Source organism: Acomys russatus, chromosome 5, assembly GCF_903995435.1.
Source record: "Acomys russatus chromosome 5, mAcoRus1.1, whole genome shotgun sequence".
NCBI classification, from domain to species: domain Eukaryota; kingdom Metazoa; phylum Chordata; class Mammalia; order Rodentia; family Muridae; genus Acomys; species Acomys russatus.
Genome location: NC_067141.1, coordinates 23,268,823 through 23,290,137, shown reverse-complemented (window position 1 = coordinate 23,290,137; position 21,315 = coordinate 23,268,823). Strand labels below are relative to the sequence as shown.

At 54.5% G+C, this 21,315-nt stretch overlaps 1 protein-coding gene across 2 annotated transcripts; it reads left to right on the top strand.

The window, feature by feature from the left end:
• The first annotated feature begins 2,132 nt into the window (after nucleotides 1–2,132).
• On the top strand, nucleotides 2,133–20,725 carry Trpm5 (transient receptor potential cation channel subfamily M member 5). 2 transcript variants are annotated; one of them, XM_051147034.1, is made up of 24 exons: nucleotides 2,133–2,243; nucleotides 2,695–2,875; nucleotides 4,668–4,834; nucleotides 5,466–5,652; nucleotides 6,929–6,993; nucleotides 7,130–7,321; nucleotides 7,608–7,710; nucleotides 8,911–9,029; nucleotides 9,365–9,703; nucleotides 9,769–9,909; nucleotides 10,007–10,130; nucleotides 10,550–10,695; nucleotides 11,386–11,498; nucleotides 11,639–11,731; nucleotides 11,988–12,246; nucleotides 12,903–13,021; nucleotides 13,199–13,331; nucleotides 14,007–14,181; nucleotides 16,933–17,086; nucleotides 17,989–18,170; nucleotides 18,490–18,622; nucleotides 19,314–19,386; nucleotides 19,784–19,850; nucleotides 20,189–20,725. In XM_051147034.1, the coding sequence occupies exons 1-24, from the start codon at nucleotides 2,133–2,135 to the stop codon at nucleotides 20,275–20,277; spliced, it is 3,465 nt and encodes a 1,154-aa protein (XP_051002991.1). In that variant the 3' UTR covers nucleotides 20,278–20,725. The 2 variants fall into 2 exon arrangements, with proteins under 2 accessions (XP_051002991.1, XP_051002992.1); XM_051147035.1 differs by having other exon boundaries at nucleotides 20,163–20,725.
• Nucleotides 20,726–21,315: the final 590 nt, after the last annotated feature.

The window sequence follows — 21,315 nt, the reverse complement described above, 5'->3', positions numbered from 1 at the left end:
TGTAGGTGCTTTCTCAACTGAAGTTCCCTCCTCCCAGATGACCTTAGCTTATGTCAAATTGACAGCAAAAAACTAACCAGTACACCCGGTAAGGGAGGCCATGAAAGTGCTGCCATAGCGTCCAGACCAGAGCCAAGAAGCCCATGCCTTCCCAAGCCAGACAAGCCGTAAGGAGGAGCCTGCTTGCCTCTTCTGCCTCTGAAAGGTCCTACCTCTAATTCTTCTTTCTGACCCCATGCCTGCCTTGGGTGAAAAGCACACCCTACTCCATGCATATCCCAGTTACACCGACAGCAGCCTAGAACAAGGTCTTGCTCCAAAGCAATGAGTTAGTTTATACTGAGCTAAGTATGAGTGACTTGTGGCCAATGGGACCCCAAAGGCCATGTTCCACTGTGGCCATGGTTCCTATAACCTTTGTAGTCACAGAACAAATGACAACACTAAATCAAGGCATTTGTCAAATACACTAGAGGGAAGACCAGGTAGGTCGGTTACAGCCAAGTGGGGAATCTCTGCCATAGGCTTCAGATACTTCCTGATGACATTTTTTACTTCTGGGTTTGGTGGAAGCTTGGGGTCCGCTGAGAATACGGTCTAAAGGTTTTGTCTGGCAGATGCATGTTGTTATACAATAGAGGTGGGCGATAGAGGGTGCTGAAGATAGCCTGAGATAATTTGGCTCCAGATCTGTAACATCTCAACCTCCACAACCAGGGCATTCCAAAGAGTCAGTCATTGGCAGAATCTTCAACACAGGTAAACTTCAGTTCACGTCTGCAAAGACCAAACTTCTGCAGAAGGTCACGTGCTCAGTACCAGGGGTTAGGGGTCAGATGTATCTTCTGGGGTACACTTTCTTTTGGAGGAGCACCATAACCATGCTGGCTCCAGAGGCATGTAGGGAGGACCTTGGCCTCAGCCCCTGTCCAGGTTAGCCACAGGAGGCAGGGAATGAGTCCCTTCATACCTTATACCAACCCATCTTCTCCTTCTCAGTCCCCTGTGTGCACAGGTATGTCCCTGTAAAAAGCACAGGGTCTGAAGTGCTATTACACAGGCACCCCAAAGCTGGGCACATGGGACAGCCATGCAGACCTGGGAAGCATTGGAAAACAGCAATGTAGAGAGCTGTCGCAAGTCAGGCAGGAGCTCTCTGCCTACAGTGGAGCCAAGAGAGGTCCTTCTAGAGTGTTCTTCCTCCCTGTCTGGAAACCTGCTCTCAGGAAGACAGACACAGGAGCCAAGGCATGGTGAGGATAGGGCCATGCTGTGCCCTAGAGAGTTTTGGCAATCACCAGAAAACATAGGGTATCTGTAGGGGGTCCACCTGCATATCATGCAGGCTAGTCCACTCACATCACTGTGGTGAAGGGTGGGGCTGAGGAGCCTGGTCTGGCTGGGTGGGTGAGAGAGGACCTGAGCCCAGCAGGAGTGAGAGATGCTCAGGTATCCTCTTCATCCTCTGTTTGGAGGGAAAGAGCCTGGTGGTGTTTTGGCTCTGCTTCTGAGGCCAGCCGGGCCAGGCTCCGCCCCTGCCTCCTTCTGTTCCTCCCTTTGCCTTCTTCCCCTGCCACAGACTTCCCTTCCTGCCTTCTGTTCCTGCTTCCCCTTTCTAGCCTTCATCTCTGCTTCCTTTCTCTGGACTTCCAGGTCCGCCTAGGTCTCTCCTCTTTTCCACTCTGTCCCCCAAGCCCCCCCCCCCCATCTAAGCTAGGTCACCTGCTTTCTTACCTACCTACCCACCTACCCAGGTGTAAGGCAGGATGTTCGCAGACCTTGTCTGGATCGGTCTAGGGTGTGGCTCCCTTGGGTTAAGAAACTCAATTTCCTACTAAGTCTTTGGGGGTTTTCAGGACACCCCCTGCAAAAGCCTCTGGAGAACTGTAACGAGCGTGTTGGAGTCCAGATGCCCGGAGTTCGGTAAGTGTGGCAAACAGAGGCAGGCAGATAGGTTTGCTGTGTCCTTGTTCTCAGTGGGGAATGACCCTGACTTTAATTACCGCTACTGTGAAGAAGATGGTAGAGCCATGATGGGCGGGGCCAGCAGGAAGGGTCTTCATTGTGAAGAGGAAAAGAGGGTGGCTATTACACCCTCTGGGTTCCATCATATGTTTCACAGAGAAGCTACCATGCAGACCGCCCAGAGCTCCTGTCCTGGCAGCCCCCCAGATACCAGAGAAGGGTGGGAGCCAGTCCTATGCAGAGGAGAGGTCAACTTTGGAGGCAAGAAACGAGGCAAGGTAGGGGCAGTGTGCACCTGGGTGAAATTCACCATGCCTGCAATCCCCAAGTCTTACTTCCTCCACAAAGCCCAGAACTGGGGCCTACTCACCCTGGGGGCACTCCTCATGACCTGAGTTCAGAGACCTTGACCAGATGGGCAAAAGTTGAGAGTTGCTCTCTGCCCTAGAAATAATGGGAACCTTGAGGTTCAGGACTCCTGCTTCACTCCCCACTCACCAGGGGAGGATATATTGCAACGGCTACACCACACAGAGGCCTTGCCCCAATAAGGGTATAAGGCCTGCCCTTCTGTAGCCTGCCTTGTCCCATAAGCCCAGCCTCCTCCCATATGCCCTGAATCTCTCCAGAACTCCTTCCAACCTAGCATCTACCAAATGCCAGAATCCCCCAACCCAGTGCTGCCTACCCCCACCCCCACCCTAAACCCACCAGCCCCCTATCCTGCAGTTTGTGAAGGTGCCAAGCAATGTGGCCCCCTCTGTGCTCTTTGAACTCCTGCTCACCGAGTGGCACCTGCCAGCCCCCAACCTGGTGGTGTCCATGGTGGGTGAGGAGCGACCTTTTGCTATGAAATCCTGGCTTCGGGATGTCCTGCGCAAGGGGCTGGTGAAAGCAGCTCAGAGCACAGGTAACGTTCCCCCTGGGCTGTGCCTGCCTGTGCATGCTGCCCTGCTGCCCCTGGGGGGTCGTTCCTTGGTGACATCACTTAGCCACTTTCGGTGGCGCCCAGGAGCACTAAGGTGTGTGTCCAAGCACCACTCTTATGGAGCGATCTGACTAGTTGTAGATGTCAGAATCCAACTTGTGGGCCTTATTTTTAAAATTCATGGGTTTAACGGGTGTCCTGTTTTCATTTCTGTAGCTGTGATAAATGCCTTGACCATAAGCAATGTAGGGAAGGAAGGATTTATTTGGCTTACAGTTCCACAACTTACTATGTCACACCGCCCATCATTTCAGAGACATGAAGGCAGGAATTCAAGGCAGCTAGTCACATCTCACCAACAGCCAAGACCAGAGAGAATAAACACATCTTTACTTACTTGTTTTCACCCAGCTTTCTCCTCTAAGGCAATGCAGGATCCTCTGCCTAGGGGATGATGCTGCCCTTGATGGGTGGGTCTTCCTACACCACTTTAGAACCAAGACAATCCACCACAGGCCACCTCACTGCCCACAACCCACCACAGGCCACCTCACTGCCCACAACCCACCACAGGCCACCTCACTGCCCACAACCCACCACAGGCCACCTCACTGCCCACAACCCACCACAGGCCACCTCACTGCCCACAACCCACCACAGGCCACCTCACTGCCCACAACCCACCACAGGCCACCTCACTGACCACAACCCACCACAGGCCACCTCACTGACCACAACCCACCACAGGCCACCTCACTGCCCACAACCCACCACAGGCCACCTCACTGCCCACAACCCACCACAGGCCACCTCACTGACCACAATCCACCACAGGCATCCTCACTGGCCAAGCTGATCTAGATTAAGAGTCTCTTCCCAGGTGATTCTGGGTTGTGTCAAATTGACAGCTAAAACTAAGCAGCACAGGGGTCAGAGAGATGCTCGACAATTAAGAGCACATACTGCTCTTGCAGGGCATCTGGAGTTCAGTTCGCAGCACCTGTGTCAGGCAGCTTGAAACTGCCTGTAACTCCAGCTCTAGGGAGATTCAACACCTTTGGTCTCCTCAGGCAACTTCACTCATATGCATATGCTGACACACACTTACATAATTTGAAAAGAAGTTAAAAAACTAACCAACATAGATCAACGATATCTCAATGGGTAAAGACTTGAGTCCAATCTCCAGCGCCCATGTAGAAAGTTGGGCATGGAGGCACATACTGGTAGTCCCAGTGCTAAGGGAAACAGACAAGAAAGGCCCTGTAGTTTGCTGGCCTGCCAGACTTGCCAAATCAGTGAGCACCAGCTTCATCAGAGACCATCTTATGGAGACAAGGTGAGAGGCACCCCTGGGCTCCACATATGCCTGTCCCCTGACACGGCTGTCCTGCACACACAAGCAGGAGGGTTGGAGGTTCTGAGTCTCTCACTGCAGAAGTGGTTGTAATGAAAGAACACTTTGCAGTCAGATGCAGGTGGAAACTTTCTCATCCAATCTTTGCCCAGAACAGGTTACAGGGCAGCATCTAGGATAAACTTTGGGAAAAGTCACTGTCTGCCACTCACACATCCTCCCTGAGCCTTAGTATTTCTGTTGGCCTCAAAATGTTACCCATGGAACACTGCGGCTAGTCTGCACTGAAGAGACCCTGTCTGAAGGAAATGGGGGCAGGGAAGCATTTCCCGTTACTGGCTGTAGATATGGCTAGAGGATGGAGTTGGGCTAGTTAGCTGTGAGGACTCCAGGACCCTTCTTTCCCCCCTCCCATAGGTGCCTGGATCCTGACCAGTGCCCTCTGTGTGGGCTTGGCCCGCCATATTGGGCAGGCTGTACGTGATCACTCCCTGGCTAGCACGTCCACCAAGGTCCGTGTAGTGGCCATCGGAATGGCCTCTCTGGACCGAATCCTTCACTGTCAACTTCTAGATGGTGTCCAGGTTAGTGGCAGGTTCATGGGACTATGGCTGACAGGGTTTGGTGAACTTGGGTGGGTAGAGGAAGCTATAGACAGACTGAAGAGCCACTCGCCAATGCCCTGACCGGAGTCAAGGAGGAGCTGCAGTGGGAAGACATGGGTTCCACGGGACCCAGCACTCCCCCAGCAGGTGGCAGCACCACTCAGGAATAAGGGCGGCAACCTGCTGCACTCCCCTTGGGAAGCCGCACTGATAGCGCTCTATGCCCAGCCTGGCTGGACGGCTGTCCTCAAGTCCTGGAAAACCCTAGCCAGGTGGCTTCTGCTCATGCACATCCCCCACCCTGTGGACCGTGTAAGGCATAACCAATGAGAAGCCCAGGAGGCCCCACTGAGGTGAAGTCTGGACCCCAGCCCAGAAGAGTCTAGAAGGTGGAGCTTGCACAGCCCTGGCCCCAGCTGTTTCCATGGTTCACTCATTCCAGAGAGGGCCCCCCGGCCCAGCAGTCCAGCCTCTCTCTGCCTGAGGGGTGGGGACTCTGAGGCCTTGCTGAATCCTTGTCCAGGGCCCCAGCATGGCGTGCACAGCGCGGCAAGGCCCAGCCCAAGCTGCTCCTGAGGTCTCTGCACCTCCCTATGTCTTCTTGGCACAGGAGGATACCCCCATCCACTACCCTGCAGATGAGGGCAGCATCCAGGGAGCCCTGTGCCCCCTGGATAGCAATCTCTCCCACTTCATCCTTGTGGAGCCAGGCGCCCTTGGGAGTGGGAACGACGAACTGGCAGAGCTGAGGCTGAGCCTGGAGAAGCACATCTCTCAGCAGAGGACAGGTTACGGGGGTAAGGCTCACTCTAGCTGTCCAGAGCAGCAGCACCTTGGGGATGTGGACGTGGAGATGTAGCATACAGGAGCAAGAAGGGTGGAGGGTGGGAAAGGGCCTTCCTGAAGCCCCTCCCCCTCCCCCGTATGCCTGAGCATACAAGGCCTGGGAAGAAGAGCTGTTGGGTGGGATAGGACAGTGGCACCGCTAGCTGGACAGTGTGGCCCTGGCTAGGCAGTCACCTTCTTGCCAGATAACAGGGCAGTTGCCACTGTTTGAATTGGCACTGCTCTGGCAGCAGACTCTGCTAACCCCCAGCTCTGTCTTCCCAGAGGCACAGTCCCCTCCACTGCCACCAGGGAGCAGAATTGCCTGACATAATGACTATATCCATTTTGGCTAATGGAGGGTGTGAAAGAGAAATGGACTGGGAAAATATTAGAGGACAAACAATATTTATAAACCACTATACCATTGCTTAGAATGTGTGTGAATAGTATGTTAACAAACAACAAGGCAAGTCTTCAGTGAAGCCAGTATACTTTAACAGTGGAAACGGACCTGTATCCAATACCACAAAGGCCTCCCTAGGACCCCAGCAGCTTGGGGCTGCTCCCACTTCTCTCCCTTTGTTGGCCCAGTGCATCTCTTATGATGCAGAGCAACTCTTTCCTGTGCTGGCAGAGTGGCTACCTGGCCACAGCGTGGCTGCCCGTGGCAGGTGGCAGGTACCACCAGGCTTCATTACTCTCAAGTTACTTTGTGCTTAAATTGTCACGTGCCAGTTCTGGACAGTACATAAATAGGGTTGAAGTCTTGGGCCCATGGCTCAGGGATTTGATATGTTGTCTAGGTTCACCCTTGGTTTGAAAGAGGGAGGGTGGGGGGCGGGGGAGCCACCATAGGCTGAGGATGTAGCTCAGTTAGCAGAGTGCATGTCTTTTGTACACAAAGCTCTGGGTTTATTCCCCAGTGCAGAATAAATGAGGCACTGTGGCACACACCTGTGATCCTAGCACTCCTGAGACAGAAGCAGGGCATCCTCCTAAACTACATTTCAAACTCAAGAGCAGACTGGGCTATATCAGACTCTGTTTCAAAAAAAAAAAAAGGGGGGGGGAGTAGGAAGGAGGGAAGAAAAGAAAGAAAGAAAGAAAGCTTTTACCAAGTCAGGGTGCATCAGAACCATGCTAGCTGGGGATGTCTGAAATTGGGGGTGGTTGCCCATCTAGCAAAAAGCCCCTGAGTTCTCGCTTTTTGAGCATCAAGTGGCCTCTTGGCTGCTCTGCTCACAGGGACCAGTAGCATCCAGATCCCTGTCCTCTGCCTGCTGGTCAATGGTGACCCCAGCACCCTGGAGGTAAGGGCAGGGAAAAGGGAGGGCATGACTGGAGCCCTGGAGGATGGTGTGGTTGCCCGGGGCATCCACAGGGTGGTGTGGAGGGCTGAGGTACCTCCTAAACATCATCTTCACATCACCTTCTCTGCCTCCTCAGAGGATTTCCAGGGCAGTGGAGCAGGCTGCCCCGTGGCTGATTCTGGCAGGTTCTGGGGGTGTTGCAGATGTCCTTGCTGCCCTGGTGAGCCAGCCTCATCTCCTGGTGCCCCAGGTGGCTGAGAAGCAGTTCAGAGAGAAGTTCCCCAGCGAGTGTTTCTCTTGGGAAGCCATTGTGCACTGGACAGAGCTGGTATGTGCTACTGGGGCTGCTATAGCTATCTGCTGCCTCTGCCTTCCTGTCTCCCTTGCGTGGGGATGCTCTTCCTGAAAGTCCTGCAGGCCTAGCTTGTACCCTCTCTTCCTATCACACCTCGGCAGGGTGGGGGGGCGGGGGAGAGAAAGAGAGAGAGCGCAGACAGCTAGCCTGTCAATTTGTGGGTGACCCTGAGCTAAGCTTGTGGGTCAGTGGGGAGAGTGGTTCATCTGAGAACCCTTCCAGGCTCCATTCAGACTTCAAGGCCTCTTCCTGGTCTTAGCTACAGAACATTGCTGCACACCCCCACCTGCTCACTGTGTACGACTTTGAGCAGGAGGGTTCTGAGGACCTGGACACCGTCATCCTCAAGGCACTTGTGAAAGGTGAGCCAAGTTGACCAGCCCTGAGAGGCAGCAAGACTTAGCTGTGCTCACGGTGGATGCCTGTCAGCCCTTCCCAGGTACGAAAGATGACTCGCAAATTCACAAAGCATTTCTGAAGTGTTTAGTTCAGTAGCTTATAATCTAGCCTTAGAGCATTGCTGCCATCACCAATTTGGGAGCTTTTCTATCACTCCCCCCAATCCCCAATAGCCTTAGTAACAACCTCACCTTGTCCCTAAGTCCTGGTTCTCCACCTGTTTTGTCTATGAATCTGAGCGTTGGGGCCATTTTGCAGCCCATGTTACTTGTGCCCAGCTTCCTTCATAAAGGACAATGTCTCGCAGCCTATGCCAGGAGGTCCTTCCTTTCCAAAGGCTGAGTTCTAACATTTACTATGTAGAAGTACCATCGGTCTGTCCACTCAACCACTGATGGAGATGTTAGATTACCACCCAGGCTTGTCAGTGCAAGGGAGCTGACCTGGAAAGGGTGTACACAGGCTGGAAGTCGGGAGAGGCAGTGATGGGGAAGGCATGGGGGCCATACCTAAGAAAGGGACCACTCTAAGAGGGCCTGGGGTATCTGGGGCTGGGGATGTGGCTCAGTTGGGAGAATGTTTGTCTAGCATTTACAAGGCCCTGGCTTCAATTTCAGCACCACATAAACCAGATGTGGTAGCTTATACCCTGGTAGGCAGGAAGTGAGCAACTCAAAGTCTCATTGGGCTACATTGGCAAATTCAAGGTCAGCCCAGCCTACAAAGGGGCCAGCTCTGGATTTAGCCACTCCGCTTCCCAAAACAGGCCCAGGAAGCCACACACAGGACCACATAGTGGCTTTCAGTGAGTCACGCACGGTCTCATAGAGGCAAAAGCCTGGTGCTCTTAACTCTGGGTTTAGGGGTACCTGTGTGCAGCCACCCCCATGAGAAAAGTGTACTTGCATGAGAACATATGTTCCTGTCCTTCTCATGGGCAGGGAGATGCTGGCCAAGGGGCTACATTACTGGAAGCATGCTTCTGCCTCCCCAGACCATGTCCAGGGGAGGGGGGGGTTCTGGGGTGTCACTCCTAAGTGCTTAGTCCCGTGCCTCTTGCTACTCACTGTTCAGAAGTAGCTGCCAACACCCACCAAGTACTCACAGAGTCCCAGTCCCTCCTCTCCAGCTTTGTGGCATTCACACCCACCCCACCCCCACAGCCTGCAAGAGCCACAGCCAAGAGGCCCAAGACTACCTAGACGAGCTCAAGTTGGCCGTAGCCTGGGACCGTGTGGACATTGCCAAGAGCGAGATCTTCAATGGGGACGTGGAATGGAAGGTGCCCCCCCCCCAGAGACCTGATTTGGGAACATCAGGCCAGGAATACACTGAGGCCTGAGGAAGCAGGGTCCCAGGGGCATCAGCTGTTGCCCCAGAGGGGGGTCAAGAAGATGCTAGGGAATTCCCGAAAGTCCAGGCTGGAGTGTGGGAATCCTAACATTCTTAGTGTCAATTCACCAGGCCCTTCCTTTCCCTGGTTCCTGAGGGCAGCATGCTCTGCTGACCCTTGCCTGCCCCAGCTTCAGGGTACAGGTTGGGGTGCCCAAGGAGGATGTTCCGCCTCTCTCCCTCCCTTTTACTGTCTTGATTTCCTCCTCTACTGGGTGAATCCAGTCTTGCGACCTGGAAGAGGTGATGACAGATGCCCTCGTAAGCAACAAGCCTGACTTCGTGCGCCTCTTTGTGGACAGCGGTGCTAACATGGCCGAGTTCCTGACCTATGGGCGGCTGCAACAGCTTTACCACTCCGTGTCCCCCAAGAGCCTCCTCTTTGAATTGCTGCAGCGCAAGCACGAGGAGGGCCGGCTGACACTGGCTGGCTTGGGTGCCCAGCAGGCCCGGGAGCCGCCCATTGGGCTGCCAGCCTTCTCACTCCACGAGGTCTCGCGCGTGCTCAAAGATTTCCTGCATGACGCCTGCCGCGGCTTCTACCAGGACGGGCGCAGGATGGAAGTGAGTAGAGCTAGGTTGGGCCAGGGAGTGCTGGGCAGGCTGAATGTTGATGCCATGTTCTGCAGGAGAGAGGGCCACCCAAGCGTCCCACAGGCCAGAAGTGGCTGCCCGACCTCAGTCGGAAGAGTGAGGACCCTTGGAGGGACCTGTTCCTCTGGGCTGTGCTGCAGAACCGTTATGAGATGGCCACGTACTTCTGGGCCATGGTGAGCAGCCACCTCAGTCCACGGTTTCCTTGGGCATCCCGAGAGGCAGACTGGGGAATGTTGGGACCTCCTAACACCCTGTTTCTCCATCTTCCAGGGCCGGGAGGGTGTGGCTGCTGCTCTGGCTGCCTGCAAGATCATAAAGGAAATGTCCCACCTGGAGAAGGAGGCAGAGGTAGCCCGCACCATGCGTGAGGCCAAGTATGAACAGCTGGCCCTCGGTGAGTGACAGGCAGAGGGCCTCTACCTCTGTTCCCTTGCCGACACCTCTGACAGCCATGTAGCTCAGGGTACCCCCCTCGTCCCTCATGGCCTCCTATGTAGAGCAGAGCACAGAACAGTTCCTTCTGAGGGTAAGGGTCAGGAAGTCCTGACAGGGAGATGGAATTGTTACAGTACATGATAGTCATGTGCTGGGCTCCGCCACAGGATAGAAGCCATTTGTGGTCATTGAGTCCCTCACAGTCCTGTAGGGGAAGGGCCAGAGAAGGCCAGAAGTTGGGAAGGTCCTTGAGGCCAGGAAGGGACTCTCAGTGGCCCTGTAGTATGAGAGGCCTGGCTAAACCCTAAGAAGTAGACTCAGGACACATGCTGGGGCCAGGCTTCAGCACCCCATCCCAGCAGCTGGCTTCGTGTACAGATCTTTTCTCTGAGTGCTACAGGAACAGTGAGGACCATGCCTTTGCCCTGCTGGTGCGTCGGAACCACAGCTGGAGCAGGACCACTTGCCTGCACCTAGCCACTGAAGCTGATGCTAAGGCCTTCTTTGCCCATGATGGTGTACAAGTAAGTGGCTGATCAGCCTAAGGATGGCCAGCAGGCAAGAAGGGTCGGCAGGGCTCAGGCTACCCACACAGGACACTGAGGTACCTCAGCTAATGTCCCAACCTGCAGCTTCTAGCCCAAGTTCAAGCTAAATAGGAGAGGGACCAGGAAAGTGGCTGCATTCCAGCTTCCCCCATCAGGGGTGCTTTTCTAGCTTGGGTCTTGGGCCCAGGAACACCTGTTCTCAGTCTGGTTGTCCCTAACCCCAATCCATAATTCTGCTACTGAAAGGTTACAACAGGCCTGGGGGTGTGGCTCATTTCATAGAGTGTCCAGCATGATTGAAGTCCTGGGTTCAATCCCCAGCACTAAGTACACCAGGCAGAGTTTATAGGTCTAAACCAGGATAGGCCAGCAATCCTATCACTAGGGAGGAGGGAATGGAAGGATCAGGGGCTCAAGGTCATCCTCAGCTATGTAGTTGATAGTTATACTGGTTTATATGAGACTGCCTCAAAGAAATAAAAGGGGAAGGCTGGCAGGCTGCAGAACAGTCAAAGCATGCTCCTGGAAAGAGTCTGACCAGGTCCTGCCAGAGCAGGCGCGCCAGGACAGGGCTTAAGAGGAGCCTGGAAAGGGCAACTCAGGTACAGGGCCCTATGTGAGTAGAAGTGTGCTGGTACTCAGCCAGAACATGTGACTTTATCCTAGGCATTCCTGACCAAGATCTGGTGGGGAGATATGGCCACAGGCACGCCCATCCTACGGCTGCTGGGTGCTTTCACCTGCCCAGCCCTCATCTACACCAACCTCATCACCTTCAGGTAGGTAGATGTTGGCCACCACAGGTACCAGAGTCTCGCTGCTTCAGCTGTTCATAGCCCAGTGTGAGCCCCTCCCCCTTCTTCTCAGTAGGCCTGGTACTTCCTTCTGTGTGCTTGGGATATTCTCCCCTGTGTTGCAGTGAGGATGCTCCGCAGAGGATGGGCCTGGAAGAGCTGCAGGAGCCGGACAGCTTGGATGTGGAAAAGAGCTTCCTGTGCAGCCAGGGCGGCCAGTAAGGGGGTGGCAGGGTGTGTGTGTGTGTGAAAAGCATAGAGGGGGCCAGGAAGGATGGAAAGAGCTAGGAAACTGGGAAAGGTAGAGTAGGCCTGGGAAAGATGGAGGACGAGAAAAAAAAAAGATGGAGAGAGAGTGAAGATTACGACTAAGTGTGGCCAGCTGCTGGACATGTGGTAGACAGAGACAGGCACCCATGGGGCACTGTGATTAGGTACCTCCTCACCATGATGACCTCCTCTGCACCCACACAGACTGGAGAAACTGACAGAGGCACCAAGAGCTCCAGGAGATCTAGGCCCACAAGCTGCCTTCCTGCTCACACGGTGGCGCAAGTTCTGGGGTGCTCCTGTGACTGTGTTCCTGGGGAATGTGGTCATGTACTTCGCATTCCTCTTCCTGTTCACCTATGTCCTGCTGGTGGACTTCAGGCCACCTCCCCAGGGGCCATCTGGGTCTGAGGTTACCCTCTATTTCTGGGTGTTCACACTGGTGCTGGAGGAAATCCGACAGGTCAGTAGCCAGCATGGCCCACTCCTGGGCTCTGTAACTCAGGCTGTGTTTTATGTGCCTGCTTTGCGGGGGGGGGGGTCTGTTAAGATTTTTTCATCTATAGGACAAGACCACTGTGTGGCCTTACTGTCAACCCAGCCTACTGAATCCTGGCCCTGGTCACAGATTGAGCCCCTGCCCCAACTCCAGACCAACCCATGATCTTTATCAGACTAAGCCCTGGTCCTAGTTACAAACTGAGTCTTGATGTTAATCACAGTCTGAGCCCTGGTTCTGGTCACAAACTGAGCCCCAGTCCTAGAACCAAACTGAGCTGATTTTAGCTCCATACTGAGCCCTGATCTCTGCTCCATATTGATCATGATCATGATTCCCTAGTCAGTGTCTGAACCCTGACCCAAGACATTGGCCAAATCTAGACACTCATTGTACCCTGACCTTGAGTTTTAGTCACAGACAGTCCTGACTCCAAGTACAGGTTGACCTCATTTCTGTTCCGAGACTTAGCCCTGAAATCTCTTCAACTGATACCCCCCCCCCCCCCAGTCCTAGCCATACACTGGGTTCCGGTCACCAATTGATTCTGATCAACTTGGCAAATGGAGCCCTGATCCATGCAGATCCCACCCTGCAACCAGCCTTTCTCTGTCTGCCAGGGCTTCTTCACGGATGAGGACACACACCTGGTGAAGAAGTTCACTCTGTACGTGGAAGACAACTGGAACAAGTGTGACATGGTGGCCATCTTCCTGTTCATTGTTGGTGTCACCTGTAGGTTTGTACCTCACATGAGCTGGTGGGAAGGCTCTATGAGGCCCACTCAGCCCTCTGAAACCCTAGTGTGGTCCTGGAAGCTGCCTTTTGGCCATTTGGCTAGTATTTTGTGTTGTGGCGAAAGCCTCTTGCCCTTCATGGGCACCAGCAGCCTTATCTGGCCTTTGTCCCTCTCCAGGATGCTGCCCTCGGTGTTTGAGGCTGGCCGCACTGTCCTGGCCATTGACTTCATGGTGTTCACACTTCGGCTCATCCACATCTTTGCCATTCACAAGCAGCTGGGTCCTAAGATCATCATTGTAGAGAGGATGGTGGGTTCTCAGGACCCTGACCCTTGAGGGGGGTGAGGCACTGGGATCCCAAGCCTGGATAGATGGGGAACTTTGACTCAGTGGATGGTGAGTCCTCAGGACCCTAAATCTGGAGGCATTGGGCGGGGGGGGGGGGGTTGAGTCCCTTGAGATCTTAGCCCTGGATAGCTGAGGAGCCCAAAGGAATACTGACTCAGATGGTAAGAGCCCTAAGCTTTAACTCTGGAAGGGGATGAGCCACCACTGCATCGACCTAGAGGGGTGACTCCTATAATCCCTGCCTTGGATATATGGGAAACCCGTAGAACTCTAGCTCTGGGTGAAGGTGAGCTCTCTGGGACCCTAACTTGGGTTAGGGGTGAGCCCCCTCAGACTTTGACCTTGGGCGATGGTGAGCCCCATGGTATCTCAACCCTGGGGAGCAACGAGAATCCTGGGACCTCCAACCCTGGATGAGGGGGTAAGTCTTAAAACCCCACCTAAGGTGGTGTTGAGAACCCCAGGCCCGGGAGGGGATGCTGCCCCCAGGACTCTCATCCTCCATTGAGTTGAGAACCCTGAAGCTCCAATCCTAGGTAAGGGTAAGCTCTCTAGACTCCAACCTGGGGGAGAGTGACCCCTCTGTGACCCCTAGGGGTGGATTTACACCTATGTCCTGTGACCCTCCCCCTGCAGATGAAGGATGTCTTCTTCTTCCTCTTTTTCCTGAGTGTGTGGCTCGTGGCCTATGGCGTAACCACTCAGGCCCTGCTGCACCCCCACGACGGCCGACTGGAGTGGATTTTCCGCCGTGTGCTCTACCGGCCTTACCTGCAGATCTTTGGGCAGATCCCTCTGGATGAGATTGATGGTTTGTTCTGAGCCAGAAGGATGGGCTGGTGGGATCCAGGATACGTGCCCCTCCACTGGGACTTCTGTGTCACCATGTCCCTGCCTGGAAATGGCAGAGACAGTGATATCCTAAATCTAGGCCACAGGCCTTGCATGTGTTCTGGGTTGAGACCCAGAGCAGGGCAAGATACAGGCAGCATGGAGCCCCCCAACCTTCTCCTGGCTGGGAAGCAGGCTGTGGAGACCCTGAGTATGCAGGACTAACTTTCTGCCTGGGCTGGGCGTTGGAGACAGGGGTCTCGTGAGGGGCAGAGGATAGGCAGGCACTATGAGCACAGCATAAAGAACCCAGCCCACCCTGGCCATTCCGTGTTGCCGCGTCAGCTGGCTGCAGTCTCCCCGTGATCCATCTGCTCACCATCTGCAACCATCTTGCCTCCACTGGGGATCCATCAACCTGTGTGTGTTACCTGTTGGTGTCAGTGGGGTGCGGCTTAGTCTGTAATCATGGGTGTCCCCTCAAGCTAGGCCCTGCCCCTAGTTAGGGCTGATGGAGAGTTTAGAGACTTCATGACAAGTGGGTGCAGACCTGTACATACTGCAGGGGTCTTGTGGGTGGTGGAGGAAGGGCAAACAGAGGGATTCGGCTCACTGAGTTGGAAAGAGGCCTAGAGGGTTGGGGCTAGGGACAGCGGTTCCACATGGCGCTGCTGGACATGTACAGGCTTAGAGATGGGGTGCAGATTGAGGCATAGGGGTCAGTGTTCAGGCTAGTGTCAAGGGAGATGGGGTTATCTAATCATGAGGCCATGCGGTTTAGATGGGGAGTAGAGACCTGACCCCAGCCATGCTCAGGGAGGCCACTAATGAGGCCGGGTCAGCAATCATAGCACTTGATGAATATTTGTCAATAGATAACAGTAAGATTGGAGTAAATCCAGGCCTCCAGGGCTGGAAATTAACTTCTAATTGGGGTGTTCCCAAGCCATACCCTGGGCTGTGTTCTTCTTCCTTTGATGCTTGCTCAGCCCGAGCCATCATTTTTCTAGGCCATTAGCTTAAACAGGCATTGCCTGCCTCTCCCTTCCCCCTCACCATATGGCCTCATGGCCTCAGTCCCTAGGGGCAGAAAGAGGAAGGTACGTGCCCTAGCCAGAGCAGCTCTGGCGTTTCAGTTCCCTACAACTCCAGTTTCTCCTCCACAGGTATTGGGAAACAGGCTCAGGCCAGCTGGCAGCTTAGAAGGGCAGCAGGGTGGCTGGTCCTTAGTCTAGGCATGGAGGCCACGGCAGGGTCAACAGAACCATGGTAGATGTGGCAGGCAGAATGAGCCATTAAACAGCCTTGCTGGTCCCCTCCCTAGGTTCCCAAGGTGTCCTTCCCCACATACTGTGTCTACTGTACTGAAAGTGGACTCGTATTCTCTAACGTGTCTTTGCTCAGAGGGGAAACTGAGGCCTGGGTAATGCTGGCTGTGTCTGTGAGGTATAGAGTCCTCCCTCTCCTTCTCTCCCCTCCCCTCTCCTCCCCTCCCCTCCCCTCCCTTCCCCTCTCCTCCCTTCCCCTCCCCTCCCCTCTCCTCCTTTCCCCTCCCCTCTATACACCACCATACTCGCTCCTTCTTCCACCAGACTCTGGGCCCCAGGGCCGAATTTGTGTTCAACCAGGCCACGTAGGCCTTCTGAGACCTCAGGCAGGATGTAGATTTCCTGATTTACAAAGAAGGGCTTGACCACCCCTCTGGGGCACCTAAGGGAGGGAAGAGAGTGGAGAAAGAGAGCCTGGAACAGATTTATAGGCTGTGAGGGGGCTGCTAAGGCAGCCTTGGAGGCAGCAAAATGGGGTCTGGCCCTCTTAGATGGCTGCACGCACCCTTCCCTACAATACAACGTTCCATAACTCAGCCATGGGTTGAACTGATCACAAAAAACTCACTGGGGCAACAAGGCAGGGCTTTGTGCCAGAAAGGGAGCCAGGGTCAGAGGGATGCCAGTACATACAGGTGAAAGTCAAACATCCCCAAATTGCACCCCAAGGCAGGCTCCCTGGAGCATCATCATAACACAGAGACCCGGAAGGTCAGGAGCAGTCATCAATGAGATGTACAGGTGGTGCACCTGCACGCATGTGCATATATGCCCACACCTACTTACACAGGCTGCCATACACCAGCACACAGCCTGGAGAAGACAGGGAATGGAGCCAGGATGAGGGATGGCAACCTCAGCCTATGCTGCCATCTGCCCTGCAGGCTTGGCCAGCTGTGGCCAGGGTGAGGCTCTGCAGGGGAGAAGCATACGTAAAGGAGATGGCAGCTCTGAGAGGCTAGTGTTGTGACCCAGAGCTCTTGGGGGATGCTCAGGGCTTTGGGAACTCCAAGAGTGAGCAGAGGTACCTGGAAAGTTGAGGACTCGCTCTCAGCTGGGAGCCCTGGGTAGGAAAGGCATCTCTGGGTTACACGGAGTTGTTTCATGCAATGACAGGCAGAAGTGGGTTCCATGACTCTTGTCCTTGCTTCCACTCTTCATATGGACTTGGCTTGCCTGTCCCTGTGACCCTTCCTGGAGTCCTGGTGGAGAGGGCCGATGATGGGCAGCCTGCTTTTTGGTTTGATGCCAACTAGGGCTGGCTTTTCACGATGGGACTTTTGGTGCTGAAACTAGCCAGCCCCATATGAACCAGGCCCCTGGCTGCCTAACCGGCACCTGCACCCTGGTGGCCTAGGCTTGGAACCATACTCCCAGGCTAAAGGTGCCTGCTTGCCTTGCAGAGGCCCGTGTGAACTGTTCCCGTCACCCTTTGCTGCTGGAAAGCTCAGCTTCTTGCCCCAATCTCTATGCCAACTGGCTAGTCATCCTCCTGCTGGTCACCTTCCTGCTGGTCACTAATGTGCTACTTATGAACCTTCTGATCGCCATGTTCAGGTATCCTCCTGCCTCCACTTCTCCCTGACACATGCCCTCACTAATCCATGCTCCCTCTTAGTGGGGCTGGTTTCCAGGTACCAGCAGAGATAGGACCCATGTCCCTAAGTATTTTGCTGCTGGGTCCACTGGGCTGGACCTGCAGTAGAGAGTCAACACCCTAGGTATGGATGTAGTGTGAGCCCTCCTCTTCCCCCAGCTCAACAGCTACTGTCTAACTTACCAGGAAGGAGGGTGAATCTACAGGGATCAGGGATCAGGACTGTGTAAACATCCCCAGTGAGTAGGCCCACTGCAGTATACCTGTGACTGTGACTGAAGGGTGCCAGGCCCCCATCCTAGCCTCCTTTCTCTTGCTGTGATAAAAAACTGACTGAAAGCAACTTAGAGGAAGAAAAAGTTTATTTCCTCTTACATTCCCAGATCACAGCCCATCACTGAGGGAAGTCAGGGCAGGAGCTCAAAGCAGGAACCACAGAGGAACGCTGTTTGCCAGCCCACTCAGGCTCATCTTTAGCTAGACTTCTTACACAGCTGAAGACCTCTTTGCACAGGGAATGGTGCAGCCCACAGTGGACAATTAATAGTCAATATAACACCCCCCACACACAGACATGCCCACAGGCCAGTGTGATCTGGGCAGTCCCTCAACTGTGGTTTCCTTCTCAGGTGACTCTATGCTATGTCAGGTTGACAGTTAAAGCTAACTATGTTAGCCTCCATCTCTCTGAAAGGTCCCCCAGCACAGCCTGGCTACCCACTTGTGGACGCAATGGGGGATGGCATAGAGGGAGTGGGAGGTGAAGGGTGAGATGAAGGGTAGGGAGTGGAATACAGGATGGGGTGACACGTAGGGTGGGAGAGCAGTTTATAAGGCAAGGGTTTGGCTATGTGTCCTGTAGCTACACATTTCAGGTGGTGCAGGGCAACGCTGACATATTCTGGAAGTTTCAGCGATACCACCTCATTGTTGAATACCATGGGCGACCGGCCCTGGCCCCGCCCTTCATCCTGCTCAGCCATCTGAGTCTGGTGCTAAAGCAGGTCTTCAGGAAGGAAGCACAGGACAAGCGACAACACCTGGGTGAGGCCACAGCCTGGATGGCCCTACTCCCACGGGTTCCACTCTTCAAGGAGACTCACAGAAAGGAGTGGGGTTCCTCATCTAGGCCCTGTCCAGGCTAACCTGGACAAAACTTCAGATCTAGCCTAGACAACCACAGAGTCAGCCTGTCTCCTTGCAGTCCCAAATCCCTGCAGGGGGGCTTATTTCTGCCATCTACCTTGTTGCCCTACCTGGTGGCATCTGCCCCTGGTTTCCCTTGCATCAGTCTGGGCCTGGGCTCTTGCCCTAGGGACCCACACAGCTCTCTGAAACTTGCTGTTGTCTCCCACCTTGCCAGAAAGAGACTTGCCTGACCCCTTGGACCAGAAGATCATTACCTGGGAAACGGTCCAGAAGGAGAACTTCCTTAGTGCCATGGAGAAGCGGAGGAGGGACAGTGAGGGGGAGGTGCTGAGGAAAACAGCCCACAGGTGGGGCAGCCTGTGGAGCCGCAGGCAGCAGGCAAATGCCTTCACTCCCTTTCCTGGGCTGAGCAGAGATGTAGAAAGGGCCCTGCCTGTAGGCAGGTGGACTCAAGACGCAGCAGGGCTGGGCTGACCTTCATTGGCTGAGTGTTTATGAGCGGCAATGAGTCTGGGAGGGGCTCCCCACTGGGAGCATGTGAAGGTGGGAGAATATCTAGCCTTTTCAGTAATGAGTGGGGGTCTGCCTTAAGGCTGGGTGAGACCCTCTAGTGCCAGTAATAGAACCTCTGAGCTGAGGAAACATGGCTGGGTCACAAGACCCAGCACTCCAGCCTGTTGTTCTAGGAGGGTGTATGTGTGTGGGTTGGGAGCATAGGCCCATAATTAGGCATTTTGCATCCTCTTCCTCCTTTCTCAAGTCAGTGCAAGATGGGGGAAGGCTGCTTATAGGGATGGCCTGCTGTTTCTCCTCTTGCTCGGTGGTCTATTCCAAGAATGAATAGCTCTATCCTCAATCTCTAGGAGGGTACAGAAGAGCTCCATAGCCACAGACAGGCCCCAGATCAAGATAGGAAGGACAGTAGAGGAAGAGGCAACAGCTGCCTGAGGCCCCAGACCAGCAGTTAGGGTGGGCAGGCTCCCCCTGGTGGAGTGCCATGGAAGCAGGCACGTCTGCAGCTGCTCCTGCTTTCCACAGAGTGGACTCAATTGCCAAACACATCGGGGCGCTGAGAGAGCAAGAAAAGAGGATCAAGTGTCTGGAATCACAGGCAAGCCAGCACCCCATTGTCCATTATTCTTCCTGAGGTGGGGCCAACCCTCTGGTTCTGTGGCAACTACCACAGCCCTGTACCAGCTTCCCAATGAGCAGCAAGCATTAGGGCCCGCCCAGAGTGGAAGGATCATGGGCAGGAATGGGCGAGACTTCAGGGCAAAGGTGTGTGTCGGCCTATGCTTGTCCAACTCACTCTAGAGACTAGAGTGGGTCCAACAAAACCCAGGTTCAGCACCACACACTGTCACCATCCTTTGTCATGCCCATGGGGGGCGCCTGGTCCAGAGTGTGAAGTCCCAGGGCAGCAGAAGCAGTAGCCCTGGCAGGAGGGGAAATCACATGGGAGGGACTCCCTATGCCAAAATCCCGGCCCCTCCCTTGGCTCCCTCCAGGCCAACTACTGTATGCTCCTCCTGTCCTCCATGACTGACACAGTGGCTCCAGGAGGCATCTACTCAAGTAAGTGTTGGTTCAGGACAGGGAAATGAGATGGGCATAGGCTCCTCCCTCCAGCCACCCAATTAGGGCGAGAGCAAGGCTGCTGCAGGCTGCCTATCAGGCCCTGCCTTCCCCACCTGTGCTGGAGGTTGCTGCTGCCTTTGGCAGGCCACTGTTGCTGAGGCATACCGATGCCCAGGGCAGAGGCTGAAGTGTCCCACGGCTCTGCCTAGCACTGGCTCTGCTGACTTTTCCACTTTCCATGACTGGCCCTTGCCTCTCTCCTGCCTTGCCTTGCCCTGCCCTGCTCCAGCTGGGACTCCACCACTGAAGGTCCTTTCTCCCTTCCTTGCTCCCAGGCTCTCAGAACTGTGGTCGCAGGAATCAGCCGGCCTCTGCTAAAGACAGGGAGTACCCAGAGGCTGGCTTGCCACCCTCAGACACCTGACATGGAGAAACCACTTGTCCTAGAGGCCCAGGCCTGGTCATCTTGAGCTTCTGGGACACATCAACCTCCCCCTACTCCCAGCAGCCCCCAGAAATGGCCTTCAAGGCCTTGCCACAGGCCACTTCTTGGACATCTCTGCCTATCAGAATGAAGCTTATGTCCCTTGCCACCTCTCTGGGAGCCCCAGTGGTACCTTCTCCAGGAGGGGAAGTTTTCTCATGTCTTACCTGGAGCTTTCACCGGTTTGGACTGGCCAGCCAGAAGTGGCCAAGTCCCTCACAGGACACCATCTACCTAGATGGGGCTACTTAGGTCTAGCCTGTTCCTACCCTGAGTTCCCAAGAAACCAATCTCCTGAACACTGGAGGTTTCTTTCTACCCCCAAAGACCCACTTTTCATCAGCTGACCAGCTTCTACAGGACAGGACTCCAGGTCCACTGCAATCAGCTCCCACCCTTTTGCCCCCCCCCCCCAGCATTATCTGTGTGACCATCCTGGCCGTAACCCCAAGATATTGTTCAAGGGTAGCCAATGCTCCTTTATTTTCTATAAAGCCTGTAGACCACCTCAACTCAAGCTAACCTGGACCACAAGGGTTGCTAACATACATTTCAGTCACCTGGGGTGCAGGGAGGGTTATCTGACCCACTGAATGGCATCTTGGCTCCTTCCATTGCTCCTCAAATGAAATGACCACCCAGGCTGCTGCTTCCTGAAATGGGGAGTGCAGAGGCTAGGGCAGACCTAGTGCTTAGCAGGCTAGGCTAGCTAGCTTGGTCAAAGTCCCTGGCCTCCACAGGAAATACTCACGTATCTTCCCTGCATCCTTCTCTTCCTCCCTGGCCCAGCTCCAGCATCAGCCTATAGCATCAGCTGTGTCCTACAGAGGTCACAAGTCCTGGAGACACACACCCAGGACACCAGCTATATGCTGGCTCACAATCTACCCTCTTCTATATATAGCCTGTGGTCTGCAAAGGCCTAGTGATGAAACTGCACTGGTTTCTAGGGGGCCAGATTTTTGTTCATCCAGTACA